The sequence below is a fragment of the Corella eumyota genome, chromosome 5 (assembly GCF_963082875.1).
Source record: "Corella eumyota chromosome 5, kaCorEumy4.1, whole genome shotgun sequence".
NCBI lineage: Eukaryota > Metazoa > Chordata > Ascidiacea > Phlebobranchia > Corellidae > Corella > Corella eumyota.
Genome location: NC_137494.1, coordinates 10,663,772 through 10,679,359, shown reverse-complemented (window position 1 = coordinate 10,679,359; position 15,588 = coordinate 10,663,772). Strand labels below are relative to the sequence as shown.

At 30.6% G+C, this 15,588-nt stretch overlaps 3 protein-coding genes across 3 annotated transcripts; 1 reads left to right on the top strand and 2 right to left on the bottom strand.

Moving 5' to 3' along the window:
- Positions 1-132: 132 nt before the first annotated feature.
- LOC145752253 (volume-regulated anion channel subunit LRRC8A-like) lies at positions 133-3,447 on the bottom strand. Its single transcript, XM_082568507.1, has 8 exons — positions 3,061-3,447; positions 2,780-2,926; positions 2,312-2,410; positions 1,389-1,576; positions 948-1,052; positions 822-869; positions 594-724; positions 133-445 (listed from the first exon to the last, which is right to left on the bottom strand). The coding sequence occupies exons 1-8, from the start codon at positions 3,439-3,441 to the stop codon at positions 321-323; spliced, it is 1,224 nt and encodes a 407-aa protein (XP_082424633.1). The 5' UTR covers positions 3,442-3,447; the 3' UTR covers positions 133-320.
- Positions 3,448-3,457: 10 nt separating this feature from the next.
- LOC145752254 (replication factor C subunit 3-like) lies at positions 3,458-4,730 on the bottom strand. Its single transcript, XM_082568508.1, has one exon. It carries the CDS (start codon positions 4,708-4,710, stop codon positions 3,640-3,642), a length of 1,071 nt encoding a protein of 356 aa, XP_082424634.1. The 5' UTR covers positions 4,711-4,730; the 3' UTR covers positions 3,458-3,639.
- A 1,971-nt stretch (positions 4,731-6,701) lies between these two features.
- Positions 6,702-14,358, top strand: LOC145752256 (uncharacterized). The gene is made up of 7 exons (XM_082568509.1): positions 6,702-7,144; positions 7,564-7,654; positions 9,688-9,880; positions 11,179-11,356; positions 11,696-11,827; positions 12,897-13,020; positions 13,263-14,358. Exons 1-7 carry the CDS (start codon positions 6,880-6,882, stop codon positions 13,333-13,335), a joined length of 1,056 nt encoding a protein of 351 aa, XP_082424635.1. The 5' UTR covers positions 6,702-6,879; the 3' UTR covers positions 13,336-14,358.
- Positions 14,359-15,588: the final 1,230 nt, after the last annotated feature.

The following is a 15,588-nucleotide window of genomic DNA, read 5'->3' as shown; positions in this document are numbered from 1 at the left end:
CCTGTGGGGTGATATGAAAGAAATGACAACATTTTTAATTATAACTTCTCCAATTAATTGGTAGGATTTTAAATTTTGTTTTTTAATATATTTAATTTTTTTATTTGTTTTCAATTTTCCACTGAGTGGTAAAACATTATTTAAAATCAATATATAAAATTTTTTTTTAACTAAAAATCAATTCACAAAAAGGTTAACTGCAAATTGTATAACCATAAAAAACCACAAATGCATTATTTTTGCTACGATATATAAATATAATTAATTAACAGTGACAGTCATTACAAATAAATTAAAACAAATATAAAAAAAAAACTATTTTAAGTTGAGTCATCAGAGCTTCCAGAGTATCTAGATGGTTTAAAAGATAAACCACTTGATATCATTAAATGGTCCGTACTTGAAGAACCACCATGACCGAATGCCAAAACACCATCCGCATTGTCTAAAAATGATTGACTTAAAGAAATTAAGATTTTACAAAATTAAAAAGAGTATACATCTAAAAAATCAAATAAATGATAAATTTCAGTTTTTTTCGAACTAAGCCCTCATTTGGTTTTATATTTTTATAAAATAATTTTTAAACTTACTTATCTTGGAGAACATTTCCTTCCATTGGTCAAACAAAAATACTGTAAAGTAGGGTAATCCCCTATGCTTAGTGGTTACCACTAAGTGAAGTAGAAGAGCCATGTCATTCCGAATTTTTCGCTTGCCTACCCTTAAATATTCAAAAAAAAAATTAAAATTTTTAGGTCGATACATTTTTAGCGACAAAGGATTTTTTACACCATTAAAACAAAATAAAACATATTTACATAAAATGATGAACACTTGAGTTTTTGCCCTTGCTTTCATAAACTACACTAAAACATAAAATAACTTTAATATTAAAGTAGTATTTAAATTGTTTTTAAAAATTTTAGTTGTATTAAAATTGTTACCTCTTACAAAAATTGATTTTAAATTTTCCATTTATCCATCTTAAAGTTGTTGCGTTGAAAATACCGTACACAATTATAACAACTTGGGACATATACCATATAACTCTGTAAGAATAAAATTAATTACAGTATCACTTTATTTATACCTTTGGCAAAATTATATAGGTTGGGACCCTCTTGGACGTAGGTTGGGACCCTACTGGTTTATTGTTATACTGCCCATGGGAAAACGGCTATTAACAATACAACTTATGGCAAAGCCAAAAACAAAATTTGAAAATAATTATCAGGAAAAATAAAAATAATTATAATCATTAATATTTTAAAGTACAAAAATTAACTTAAAACTGGGTCAGAGTAACAAAAGTAACTGTATGTAACTACATCAAGGATCAATAAATATAAAAAAATTAATGCTCTTAAAACTATTTATTAACTAACCTTAAAAACTCGTCATGGTCACAATATCCATCTGAAACCATCACCAAACAATCAACATAAAACTCCAGAACAATAAACAAATACATGTTTATTGCAAATGACATAACCCAAAACACAAACTGAAAAACGGATTTTCGCACATAAGATTTACAAAAAATTTTGGTCTGTTCATTCTGACTGCAAAATTTCTATAAAAGTAGAAAACAATTTATTGTGTGATTTTATGTTGACTGTTTGGGTCCTTGGTTTAATTTCATTTGCGTTCATGTAGTAGTGTTAATCAGCTGTGTTTGTTGTGTGTAACAATTTTTTTTAATTATTCTTGATGTGAGGGGGTCGACTTCACCACCTAAACTTAGTTTAACAACCCAACCCAGTCTCGAGTTGCCTTTGGCAGTTCGGGATATTATAGATTATAATTGCCCTATAATTAAACTGCTGAATAAGTGCTGGCTCAGCAGAAGTTCATAGCACCTTATTCAAAGGCACTAATGCATGAGAACAGTGGGGATCGAACATACTACCTCATATAGTGTAGCAAGTGTTATGACCACTACACCATGCTGCCTCTGGTAAATGTAGTAATGTGTATGCCAAAATGAAATAATAGAATAAATTTTTACACAGTAGCAGAAATTACAAACATCCTATTTAGACCCATGCCATGCAGGGCAATGCTAATTTGTACTTCTACAACGCCTTAAACAAGCAGCAGCTTTCTGATAAAATTGTTGCTGGTTTAAATATGTCCAAAACTAACACACACACATCAAGACTATGTAAAGATAACAAAAAAAACTTTAAAAAAATAGTTCTCATTACTCAATTATATGAAGGATGGCAGATTTATGTGTAATTTATATTATTTATTGTTTTTTTTAAAGGAAAAATTTTAAAACATTAGTTATGTTTTATTTAAATACCTGGACCTCCTCATATAAGAGTCTTGCCTGTGATTTGTCCTTATAATTAGTTTCATTGTTAAAAAGGACCTCCAGCAAAAGGTTAAGTTCCATATTAACCTTAACATAGAAATAAACAAAATGTCCAAAAGACCTTTTTCTTGATTTAATAATAATTAAGTTCTCTAAATATTGCCTTAAATAAAGTTTAAAAAAACACTTTTCAATTGTAAACATACTGGATCACTTGTACTTATTGGATCACTTAACATTTTTTTGGAAAATCTTAGGACTGTGTAGTATGAGAGGAGAATTACAAAGCCCTGTTAAATACGAGAAAGAATCAAACTGGACCGTAAAATACCAGAGAGAAATTTAGCTAGGCCAGTATAGTACAAGAGTTTTTATGAAAACCGCAAGGTATATACAAATGATCCCAAAATTTATTAAAAATTTTTTTTATAAATATATAAAAAAAAATTGACTTACTTCATCACTTTGTAAAATAGCAGGTAACATTTTGTTAGTTGCCAAGTAAGGGTGTTTCGGGCTGTTTAAAATATTACACCAGTTTGAATTTTGGCATTTATGAAGTAGTTTACTGAACTTTGTAATTGTTGATTGGATTTTCGGCATCTGTGTTCCAAAAATATTAAATTTTTGATTTTCGTCCAAAATTGGCTATTGTAGGTTTAAGTCTACTATGTTTTTAAAATCGTAAGTATATATATAAAAAGTAATTGATGATTAAAGATATTAAAATATTGCACCTTGACCCATAAAATTCCAGTTAACAGTAGTATAGCTGCTTCGATCAACACAAAATATGGAAAGTAGGTTTGCCGGTACTTTAAACAAAATTTTTCCTCTGTGAAATTGGTTTTAGTAGAGTTTTTTAATTCAACATTTTCAGTGAAAACCTCTTTTTTTGTTTCGTTAATAGGCAGCAAAATTGGTTTTAAAATAATATCTGTTTGATTTTCAAAACCATTTTTACGACAACCATATTTTAGATCATCCATTCCTATTAAGATTCTGGCCATTCCAACCAAGGCAATAATCAGTAAAATGTAAGAACAATAATCCATTAAAGCTTCCCTTGTTGGTTTAATCAATGAAGCAGTAATCTTAAATGCTAATGTTGATCCCATTTTATAAATATTTTACCTATAACGTATACAAAATTTAAACTTTATTGATATTAATTTGAAATCTTGGCAGTGCTAAATCAAAAACTTAAATAAATTTGCAGCTTACCAAAGTTAGTCACCAAATAAACAAAAAAAAGATAAGATAGCACAACTTTTTGTAAAAAACTACACAATTATCAATGTATTTAAACAAACAGTTTAAAACAGCATCGCATCCAATCCTTCTTCTAGGAACTGTTTATAAATACTCATAAACTTTGCAATAAATGCCTCCAAGTGGTAGATTGGCTTCTGTCCGAGGTTAATTCGATGTTCGTAAAATGCAGCCAGTTGCGTTACCTCAGTTTTCAATGTTCCATCACAATTTTGTACCAGCTCACCATACAATCCTTTTATTATCACATCAGGGGGTATACACTTGGTTGTGAGCTCGTAGATTCGCTGTCGGACTTCGAGCAAGCGTTTCGGACTCTGTTCCGAGACGATCACATTGGCGGTTTCACGAAGATATAACTCCCAATCAGGTTGCATCACATTTTGGTTCGCTGTAAATGGATATTGTTGCACTCGACATGTTTCGCACATCAATAGCGCTCTGCGAAGATTTCGTCCAGATGCAATGCTTATCTTCATTGCAAGCTCTGAAGGAAGAGTAAGACCTTCTTTTTTGCAAACAAAATTTAATATTTTTATGATGTCATCATGGGTTGGTGCAGCTACACGCACAGCTAGACATCTACTTCGAATAGCTGGAATCACTTTACTCGTTGAATTACAATAAAGAATTATCCGACAAGTTGCCATATATTTTTCCATCGTGCGCCGCAAAGCGTGCTGGGCATCCTTAGACAAGCGATCGACCTCTGTGATAAGCACCACCTTGAAATGACGCTGCGTTGAGGCTTCTAACTGATGGGATTGCGCGACTGTTTTAATTAATTCCTGAATAACAACTCGGTCGTGAAATCCAGCATCGCTTGGTGTGACTTCAATGTGATAATTACTTGCGAGTGTCGCAATTTCGATTTTCTTTTTTGATGGGGTTGTAAAATTGTGTTTCTCGATGCGCAATTTTTCAACCCCAGCGCCATACATTTCTTTTAATAAACACATGATCCTTGTTTTTTTTCCAGCTCCGGAAGGTCCATAGATTAACAAATGAGGAAAATCCCCATTTTTGATCAACTTTTTAAGATCCTCAGCTTGCTCCAAGTGATAATCAAGTTTTGCTAAACTTTTAGGACGATATTTATCAATCCACAGACTCATTTTTACGTTAAAATTATTTATAAAACTGAAAAAGGAAAAAAATGATGTCTATTTTGTCTTAAAAGTCCGACACAGATCTATTAGTAGCACTGGCAGGTGGCGTAGTGGTAAGAACACTTGCTACACCACAATGACTATGAGGTCGTTGGTATAATCCCCACTGATCTCATGCTGTAGCGCCCTTGAGTAAGGCGCTATAAACTGTATGAACTCCTGCTGAGCCAGCACTTAATCAGCAGTATAATTATTGGGCAATTATAATCTATAATATCCCAAACTGCCACAGGCAACTCGAGACTGGGTCGGAGTAACTGAGTTACTCTATGTTTGAGTTGCGCATTCGACTTTCTCACATCGAGAATAAAGATATATACAAAATAAAGTTACCAAACAGGCGATAAAAAAACAATACATTTACCCGGTCCTATTAATTACCACACAGGGCCACACTGAACCACACAGGTGTAGTAATTAGTAGGAACCACCCTATAAAAAATTATTTACTAGAACAGTCAGAAGACAGTTGAGACGATTTGTTTACAATTTTGGCGCGAAAATTGACGGGCTAACGTAAATTGGACATCTCGTTACAACCATTACTTAACCTTTGCTATAAAAAGAAAAAATGGAAATCGGTGAATTGGAACGAAGTCAATAAACCGTTGAAAATTAACATTTTTTTAGATTTAGACTTTCGAAGGTGAACTGTTATTTAAATGTCATATATTTTAAGACATATGTATTACGATTTCGTTTTTTTTTATATTTTTTAGATGAATAAACTCTGATTTAGATATAATTGTAGCTTGTTAGATATAATAAATTGATAACGAAATGTTAAAAACTTGACAAAAACTTTTAAAGAGTTAGATCAACAAACAAAAAAACATCTTGATGATATTCAAATTTTACTTAATTAGTTTTTTTTTGACAAAATGTTAAAGGCAGTTCTACTAATTTCTACACAGGACCGCACAGAACAATACGTTTACCACACAAGAGAACTGGCATCGTGGTGTAGTCTGGTAGTGGTAAGAAGACTTGCTACACCACACATGAGGTCGTGGGTTTAATTCCTACTGCCTTAAAGCTGTAGCGTTCTTGAGTAAGGCATTATAAATGGTATGAACTCCGGCTGAGTCAGCACTTAATCAGCAGCATAATTATTAGGCAAATATAATCTATATATTATCCCAAACTGCCACAGGCAACTCTAGACTGGGTCAGAGCAACTGATGTTACTCCATGCTTAAGTTGCGCATTCGACTTACCTACATCAAGGATAAAGATATATAAAAAAAAATGTGGAAATTAAGTAGGCTGTTTTTTTGTTTTAGGGCAACCACGGCATTTTTTAGAAGAAGGTTAGGGCACGATTTAATAAAAGTGTTTTATTGTCAATATTTGGTGTTAATCAATTAACAGTAAAAACAGTTAATGCATCCGTTGTAGTTTTATGTGGTGAATAGTCGTTTTTGTGTGGTCCTGTACGGTTCTATGTGGTTCTGTTTAGTAGGTAGGACCCTGTTAAACGTATCAAACTCATTTTTTTACATATATTACGGCTTTTTTCTAATAGTAACCTGCCAAATGTTTTTTTGATTTAGCTTAAATATGTAACTTTAGTACCTTACCCCAGAATGATAAAATATGAAAGCAATAAGAGTCAAACCCTAGACCTTCTGTACTTTTTTATTCCACCAGCAAGCAAGTTTATGGTAAAATCTGCAAGTTGCCTAAAATTGTATTGGTTTTTATTTATTATAAACGGGTGTTTTTTTAGATTGTTTGTTTTAAATAATGTCTTCTAATAATGTTTTTAAAGAAGTTTTACCAAAATCAGGACAACTTTATCAAGAAGATTTTCCATCATTAGTTCTTTGTAAACCTAAAATTATGCCATTAAAATCTGTTACTTTGGAGAAAATGGAAAAAATGCATAGAGATGCCCAAGAATTATTAAAACAGCAAGAACTAGAAAAAGAACAGGAGTAATTTTTGTGGATTTAAATAAAACAAACAAAAGTTTCTAGAAAACTTTTTATTAAATAAAAACAATATATATTGCAAAGTATTTATTCTAAGATCTTGTCAAAAAAAAACACAAAAACTTTTTTTAAAGTTTGTGAAAGATTTTTACACAAAACTAAAATTTTCTGGTAATTTGCAATGATGTCATTAAACAAACCGTTATCATTACACGGTAAACGACTACAAACCCCGCCTCCATTATCGGGAAAACAATACAACAAATATCGAACAAAATCATATGGTTCGAATGTTGATGAAACATTATTTGGAAGCCCTGCAAGATTTACACAACAAGGGGAAACATTGAGAATGAACGAGGACTGGGACCCACCCTGGGCAACAGACCAACCCAAAAAGAGGGCTCCCTTATTGTGGACACCATTTGAGTACAATAAATTCAATGGCAAGTTTTTTTCTTTAAACTTAAGTCAACTTTAAAAGCTAAAGTCGTTAAATTTGCAGCAGTTTTAAGTTAGTCCAACATGTGCAAACCGAGTAAATTGCTATAAAAGGTATGAATTGCTGGTGAGCTCAAAACCAATGTGCAGATTAATTATCTAATTAATGTTTTAATATCATAAAAAATGTCAAAGCAACTCGAGACTTGGTTAAGGTAACAAATTTTCAAGAAAAGAGATGTAAAAAAGGCGAGTCTTACTTAAATACTAAACTGAGAAGTTTTTAAGCTTAACAAAAATAATTTATTCATAAGTTCAAGTCCTCAATAAAATTGCTATTGTTTTTAATTTTTTGCTAGAGCATTTTGTTAGGGCCTATTTAATTTTCTTGCTTGCAATTTAATTCTATTTTAATTATTTCTAGGTGTGCTGGCATCAAATAACGATGAAGTGATAAAAACCCCGAGGTCGAAACCAAGTACACCTATGTCTGCGAGGTCAGCTAATAAGTACAGGTTAGAGAGCAAGATTTTTGAATTTTAAATACTGTCATTAAATTGGTACACCTTAACAAACATTGAAATTGTTTTTTTTTTTGTCATGTGTAATTTACAGTTTTTAAATTTAGGTATCACTTTTTTGGTTTTCATTAAACAGCTAATCATTTTTTTAGTTTTTTTAAATACTTGTTAATACCCTAACCTAGGGGTGGGCAACCTACAGCTTGTGGCCCGCCAGCTGATTTAGATCGACCCTCTAAGGCCTTGTAATAAACTTTATAAATTAAAAATAAATTAATTAAGTCAGGCTTAATATACTTCTAGTTAACAAACAATAATACTGTTTCTATATTGTGTTAACAAGAAACCTTTGTTTCTAATAATTGCCCACCTCTGCCCTAAAAATTACTACGTTTATATATATGTCAATGGCCATCATTTTTTTGTTTTAAACTTTAAATCAAATATTTTTGTTACCAGGTTAGTGTATCATTCATTATTAAGAAAAAAAAACTATTTAAATTCCTATCTACACATGTTTGCCTAAAATTCTGGATTAAAAATGTCCAATAATTACCTACACAAATGGGGTATTTACTGGACACCCTGGAGGTAATTATCGGCCAGTGTTAACAATTGCCACATTTTAAAAAATATTTGCGAGAGAGGGGATCTTTTAGATAATTTTAGGCTTCAGGCAGTCTAGACGCGAACTTTTTGTAGGACTATCAGAATTTTTAAGAAACTGCTTAGTTACTTTATCCGAGTAAAGATTTCCCTTTTTTAAAGAATTGTCTAGATAGACCTTAGTTTTTTTTGTACACACAATCTTTTATACACTCTTTCAATTGTTTGCATTGAATGGTGTTAAATACAGGCTTTACACCCTGTTTTTGGGGAACTGTACCCTCATTACTAAGATAATATTGAACTGTTGATTTCGGTATGTTATATTCTTTGAATAAATCTCTAACACTTGTGCCTACAGCTTCGTGTTCTTTTAATACTTCCTGTATTGCACCCTTTTCTAAGTCTTTTGAGGAGGGTAAATATTTTCTTAGCATTTTTATTTTAAATTTATTTCTACCCTAAATTATTTATACACTTTATTGCCAAGACCTAAGAAATTAAAATCTGTTTATGTTTTTATAATAACTGTGACTAAAATTGACTACAAGGTCTATTTTTGGGCTTATAAAAGCAAAAAAAATGTATTCACAAGTGTTCAATAATTACCCCCATTTACAATAATATGGTGGAGGTAAACATTGGACGCATTTTGTATAGACTGTGATGAAGATAGAAGTTTAAATTAGGGCCTTATAGAAAGATCAGTGCATTTTTAGTTAGTGTTGCCAATCTGAAAATTTAGTAATTTAAAAATGATGTAAATTTTAACAACTTACTTTTTGCCTTTATTTTCGAAAAAATCAAAATTTTTTTAATTTCAAAAGCGCATATTTTTTTTTCAGGCAATTTAGATTAAAACAATGGCCTTTTATTCGAACTTAATGATATAGACAATGTTAAGGCAAATTATTAGTAAAAAGTGGCAACCCTAAAAAAATTTGGAATGGTGTCCACTAATTACCTCCAAATTTTAACTGTCCAATAATTACCTCCATTGACTTATATATATATAAATATAGTTATAGGTTATTCTTATTTTTGTTTTACTAAATATTGTTTTTATTACTTCACGATTTTAACCAATTTTTTTTATAACCTTAACGGCTCTTAAATTTTTTAAGAACTACACACAATTTTAATACAGGTGTTAGGATTGGGAAATAGATATAACTTAACCCTGGTCAACTTAACTAAAAGGCAACTTAGCCCGGGGCAAGTCACCCTAATAACACACTTTTTTGTTTGTTTATTTAAACAAACTAGATTCTGTAGGTTTTAGTTGTCATCTAGTTGAGTTGTTTGAAGCTGGGTTTGTTTATGGGTTATACAAATTAGTCACCGAAAAATGATACTTACATTATATTGTTAAACTAATGATTTCAATTTTTTTAACTTTGTTGTATTTTATATTAATTTAGATTACGAAACCACACTCCAACTTTTGTTGATGAAACTTTATTTGGACCCAGAATTGAGGAACCAAATTTTAAAGCTCCATGGGACAACAATAACAATAATAACAACAACAGTAGACATCTTACTTGGTCACCTGACCTTAGGAACCTTACTCCAAGAAATGAAGATCCTTTTGACAGACCTGGATCAAGATTGGTCAGTAATTTTAAACTTATTTTATCCTCGTTGTGGACATTTTGTTACCCTGACTTAGTTTCTACATTGGCGGTTTGGAATATTATTGATTGTAATAGTCTGATAATTAAGCTGCTGATTGTTACTGGCTTAGCAAAACTTTATATCGTTTATAGCGTCAATATGGACCATGGTAGAAGATTAAACTTAAAACCTTATGTAAGGAACCCAAGTGTTCTAACTGATGCACTATGCTGCCAGCTAATATTTTTAACTTTTAAGTGAATTAATTAACATATTTTTGTTAATTTAAACATTAAGTTATTTTGCCTAACTTTTAAATGTATGCTTTAGGTAAAAAGGTTTTTGATTCTGTTTTTTATTTAGTGAACATAGGTTTTAGAAGTAAATAAAATATAAAGTTAATTAAATTTATGATTGGCATTTTAAATAAATTCACATTTCACCATCTCTCATTGTTTTACTTATAAACTGTTGGTCAGTGTTATTGTTTAAAGCGTGAATAGATTTACAATCATAAAGTAAATAGTTGACTTTTGTTGCGTAATTTTTCTCACGCTATTCATTAAATTTGTTCAATAATTATTTAAACCAGTTGATTGCCTGCCCTACTGGCTGCATTTTAATTTTAAGATTGAATATTGCAACTATTAATTGCTAAGGATGTTTCGCTGCACACCACGAACTACAATTTTTTGTTTTGGCCTATGAATTAAATCAACATACACATTTATTTATAGCTTATACTTATGTATCATCCACTAATCTGTATTGTACACTAGTCGACAGCTTGTACTTGATCGATAATTTAATTGTTGTAATATGTTTTTTTTTGTATATATCTTTATCCTCAATGTGGAAAAGTTAAATGAGCGACTTAAACATAGAGTAACATCAGTTACTCCGACCCAGTCTCGAGTTGCCTGTGGCAGTTTGGGATATTATAGATTATAATTGCCCGATAATTGTACTGCTGATTAAGTGCTGGCTCAGCAGGAGTTCATACCGTTTATCACCTTACTCAAGGGCTCTACAGCATGAGATTAGTGAGGATTGAACCCACGACATCATGTGTGTTGTAGCATGTGTTCTTACCACTACACCACGCTGCCAGTTTTATTCACTACTATTCGCACTTAAAAATTTACCACGCACCACAAACCGTAGTTTCCTTAATTTGTAGGCCTAAAAATTGAATATACATACATATACTGTTTACTAAGCTTCATTATATATAGATACACATGTTAAAATTAAGCTGCAAATTTATTTACTTTTTAAAATTTTTGTTTTTTTAGGGTGAATATGATGACCCATTTATCCCTCCAACCCCACGAGACCCTGTGACCTCGAAGGTCAACACCCCTGTGATTCGAGCACGTTCGGGTTCATCTATTCGATCTGGATCAGCGATTAAGACAGGTGCCAACAGAAAGCAACTTGATGGGGTTAAACTTAAACTTAACTTCACTTCTGGTAAATGTTTTTTATATAATAATTTTATATTCTTTTTTACTTGACGAGGGATACATTTTTTACTCCTACTTAGTCCTGAGTCACCTTTGGCAGTTTTTTATATTATTTAGTATATTGCCAAATAATTAACCTGCTGCTTGGATTTGGGCTTTGCAGGAGTTCTTATTGTTAACGTGTTTGCCTTACTTAAGGGTGCTATGACATGGAAGCATTGGAAATTGATATTTACTAACTAAACTTAATATTTGCAATAAACCGTCTTAAAACCTTCAAAATTTTAATATTGTATAACAGCATACTCTAACTGCTATTACTAAACTGTAACACGATTTATATTAGAACCTTCGGACAATACAGATTTGATTGAGCGTGCATTAAAATTAGCAAAAGCTTCGAGGCAGGCAGCAATTGATGAAGAAAACAATAAATCTTTAACACATTTTCAAGCTTGGAGAAGACCCCAATCTGCTGGTATGATAAAAATGTTTTTACATAATTTAATGTTTATATGCAGGGATTTCATACTGTCTTTGTTTCTGAGATTTGTTCTTATTATGAAAGTCTACATCTTAGAAAATATTATTGTCCTTATTTCATAGAAATTTTCTTATTTTTGGCTTTTGTCTTTATTTTGTCTTATTCGGAGTTTATAAAAAAAGCTTTGTGTTATTTGTCTTGCCTTATTTTTTGTTATCGCCAAAGCTTTATTGTAACATCATAAAAGCAACACAATCTTATTTGGAACACAAAGAAGCAATGCACAGATGGGCATAAACCATTGTTAGCATTTACCCTGTTTACATGGACAATTATTATGTTGCTACTAATACTGGTATTTTTGACGTCACCGCAATTGTCGCGCATGTCTTAGTTCTCGTTCCGTTTACATGATATAAACGAACCGAAACTAATGTAATTCTATTTGAATAAGGTATTAATTTTATATTAATTTGTATAATCTGTAAAAAGTGTGTTTAATAAATATAAAATACGCTACAATCCTTCTTTTTTTCCAGTCGTCCTTATTTTGGGTTCCAGATAGATGGAATTCCTGTTTATATGACTTAAATGCGATATTCTATATTAATTTGGATTACTGGTATATTACCTAAAGCCATTTTCCAAATAAATGTTTAGCTAAAACCATGCTCAAAAACACCATTTTATCGAAAATAAGATACTTTCTTTTTACTTACAATAAGGCATCTAAATAATAGACTTTTTAATAACCTTAAAAAATTTAATATAAATATTTGCATAATGTCTTTTTTGAACTTATGGTTTTTGTGAATGTGTCTGTCTGGTAAAATGAATATTAAAATTATAGCAAAATGTCAATTAGTTTTATAATTTAAAAACTGTGTAAATTTTTAACAGTTTTGTTTTTGGGTTGGAATATTTGTAAATAGATTAAAAACATCTATGATTGTTGTTCAGATAACCAAGTGTTAGTGTATGCCAAAGAAATAGTTTACTTTAATTAATACTTAAAAAAATTAGTTGGTTATTTTCTGTGCTCAAATTTTTTTGCATATTGCAGAAAGCACACCACGTTCTACTTTAAAACTAAGGACCACTAATATCAGTGATTTTTTACAAGTCAACCTGTCGGCAACTGGAAAAAGTGTTCCACTATCTGCGAGGGAAAGGCCGAATTCCGCAAGGTACAAAATTTTTTTTGTAGTGTGATATTCCACCCGTGGCATCAGATTATAAGTCAAAAGGTTTTGTGTTTAAGCTGCACCAATGCAACACTATTCCTCCTTGAGCCTGGCCATTACGAATAACTAGAACCTATAACACCACTAACACTCTATTGAAATATAAATACAATTACCTTAAGGTGATCTAAAAAAAGGAGATTTATTTAGTTCTGATATTAACAATTTTAACATAACGTTTTTAGATCAAGTACAAGAAATGGTCATAATAGTGGAATAACTACACCAAGAACTGATCGGCCTTCCTGGCGACCTTAACTAAACCCCAGTTACATTTAGAGTTTACTGCCTCTTTAGGAGCCTAATGTCCTTTGGACCTTTGATTCTGCTATAATGCACCTACCTAACAATTTGACTAAGTGGGTCGAATGGTCATTCTACTGACAACCAAAAACTTGAATATGACATTTCGAAATATAGGTCACCATTTTTTTCACAAATTGAATTTTTTTTTAAAATAGGGTTATGGTTGTTTTTGGTCGGATGTCTATTTGGTAGAATGGTTTTTGTTAATATAACAGTAATTTTTTATTATTAGATTCCATAATTCGGTTTTCAAACTTTTATGTCTTTAAGGGTATTGTGTATTTGTACAATTTATCTTTAGACCAATTACCAGGATCTAGTTATTTTCCTTATACCCCTAGTAGACTGTTATGTTGGTCATTATTCTTATTCTTGTTTTTAGTGTTTTTGATATCAGTTTTATTTGGATTACTTTTTTACTCTTAGTATCAGGTGTACATATTTTTTTCGCTTAATTTGTGGCATGTAAGCACCTTAATTGGGTGATAAATCCAAAAATAATTTGCACCACTTTCTTTAATTTGTTTGATTAGCTTGTAATACAAAAACTTAGACCAAAATGTTTTGGAAACATATTTTAAAAAAGGATTCGGTGTCGAGTTCTAGAATGTTTTATCTTTATTTGTTTTAGGTGATTTTCAAGTAGTTAAAACTCTTAAATTTTGTGTTATTAATTGCTTAAAATGTATTTTTGCTGACTTTATTTAGCTGTACTTACTTTGTTTTTTATGTATTATCAAAAAAGGGCTTATAACATTTTAGTATTGAATTATTTTGTAAAAACTCTTTTATATATTGTTTGTATTCCTATTTAGCAGAATAGTATAACTTGTTACTCTTTTAAAAGTATTAATAATATAATGGTGCTTCGTAGTTCTATATTATTTTAATTGTAAAAAGCTTATTTACTAACGTATTGCATTTTAATTACATTTTTGCAAGTAAATTATAGGTATCGAATTGGTAAATTTAATTTTAAAAAGTTCAAGAAAATTTATAATTAAATTTTATTCTACTTAATAAAAGCGTTACTACAGTTTTGGTTTAAATTATTCCTATTTTTATCTTTACGTGAGCCTAGGGTGTTCTTCTCTACATGATCAGGGGTTTACACTTGGTAAAATAACCCAGGCTTGAGAAGTTCACGGATAGTTTTTAACCCGTCAATTAGTTTTCCAGCCCGACCGGACTTTTTTGTGTCGTTTCTTCTGATTTAAGAGTGTTTAATGAAACATGAAAACAGTGGATTTCACTTTTCTTCTTAATTTGGTAAAACCTAACAAATAATATATTTCATGTAAATTTTTCGTATTGATGTATTTTTGCTAACCCTGATGTAAAAGGTTGAGTTGTAAAAAGTTCGATTAGAAGTATGCAAGATGTTTTTTTTAATTTGTTTTTATGGCGCAATATAGACAGTAAATATTAATATATACAATAAATGTTACAAAAATGCGACGGAAAAAATGACAAAATCAATTTAATGATATGAAAACATTTAAAAAAACGGGCGTGTTACTGTAGTAGTCTCCGTCGACCCAATTGAAAGGTTTTTAAATAAGACAGTTAATTATTCGTATTTGCAGTTAATTGTTTTTCGCAACTAACTGATTATTCGGCTGCTTGTTAGGATTTTTTTAAATAACCACGCTGGTGAATTCACTGTATTATTATACAACAATTTCTTACCGAAATCAAGTTTTAAATTTATTAACGATAAAGCAAAAACGTTAAAATTCCAAAGTCCAAAAAAAAGTAGAAAGGCATAAGATAACTGTTTTAAAAGAAATAACAAAGAATTAAATTACATGTCAAAAGCAAACCACAGATTTTAAAAACAATTTTAAGATTAAAAGACATTTCAAAATAGGAGTTAATATCAGGTTTTGATGAAATCAAAAAACGGTAACAGAAATAATTCCCACCAAATGTAAAATAGTTAAATTTATTTGTTTTTAATGAGCTGCAATACCATAAATATTACATGGTTGCCAGTCAATATACATTTTAATAAGAAAAACAACAAAACGACCTTTGCCTGTAGCGAAGTTACGTGTTATGTTTGTTTTGCAAATTTGTTTAAAAGGTGCACGTTTATTAAAATAGTCTAGTAAGAATTGTTTTGTATCATGTCGAAATATTAACTTTGTAGTATCTCAGTATGTTCATTAATTAGTCAGTTATATAAAAAGTGTTATCTTTTAC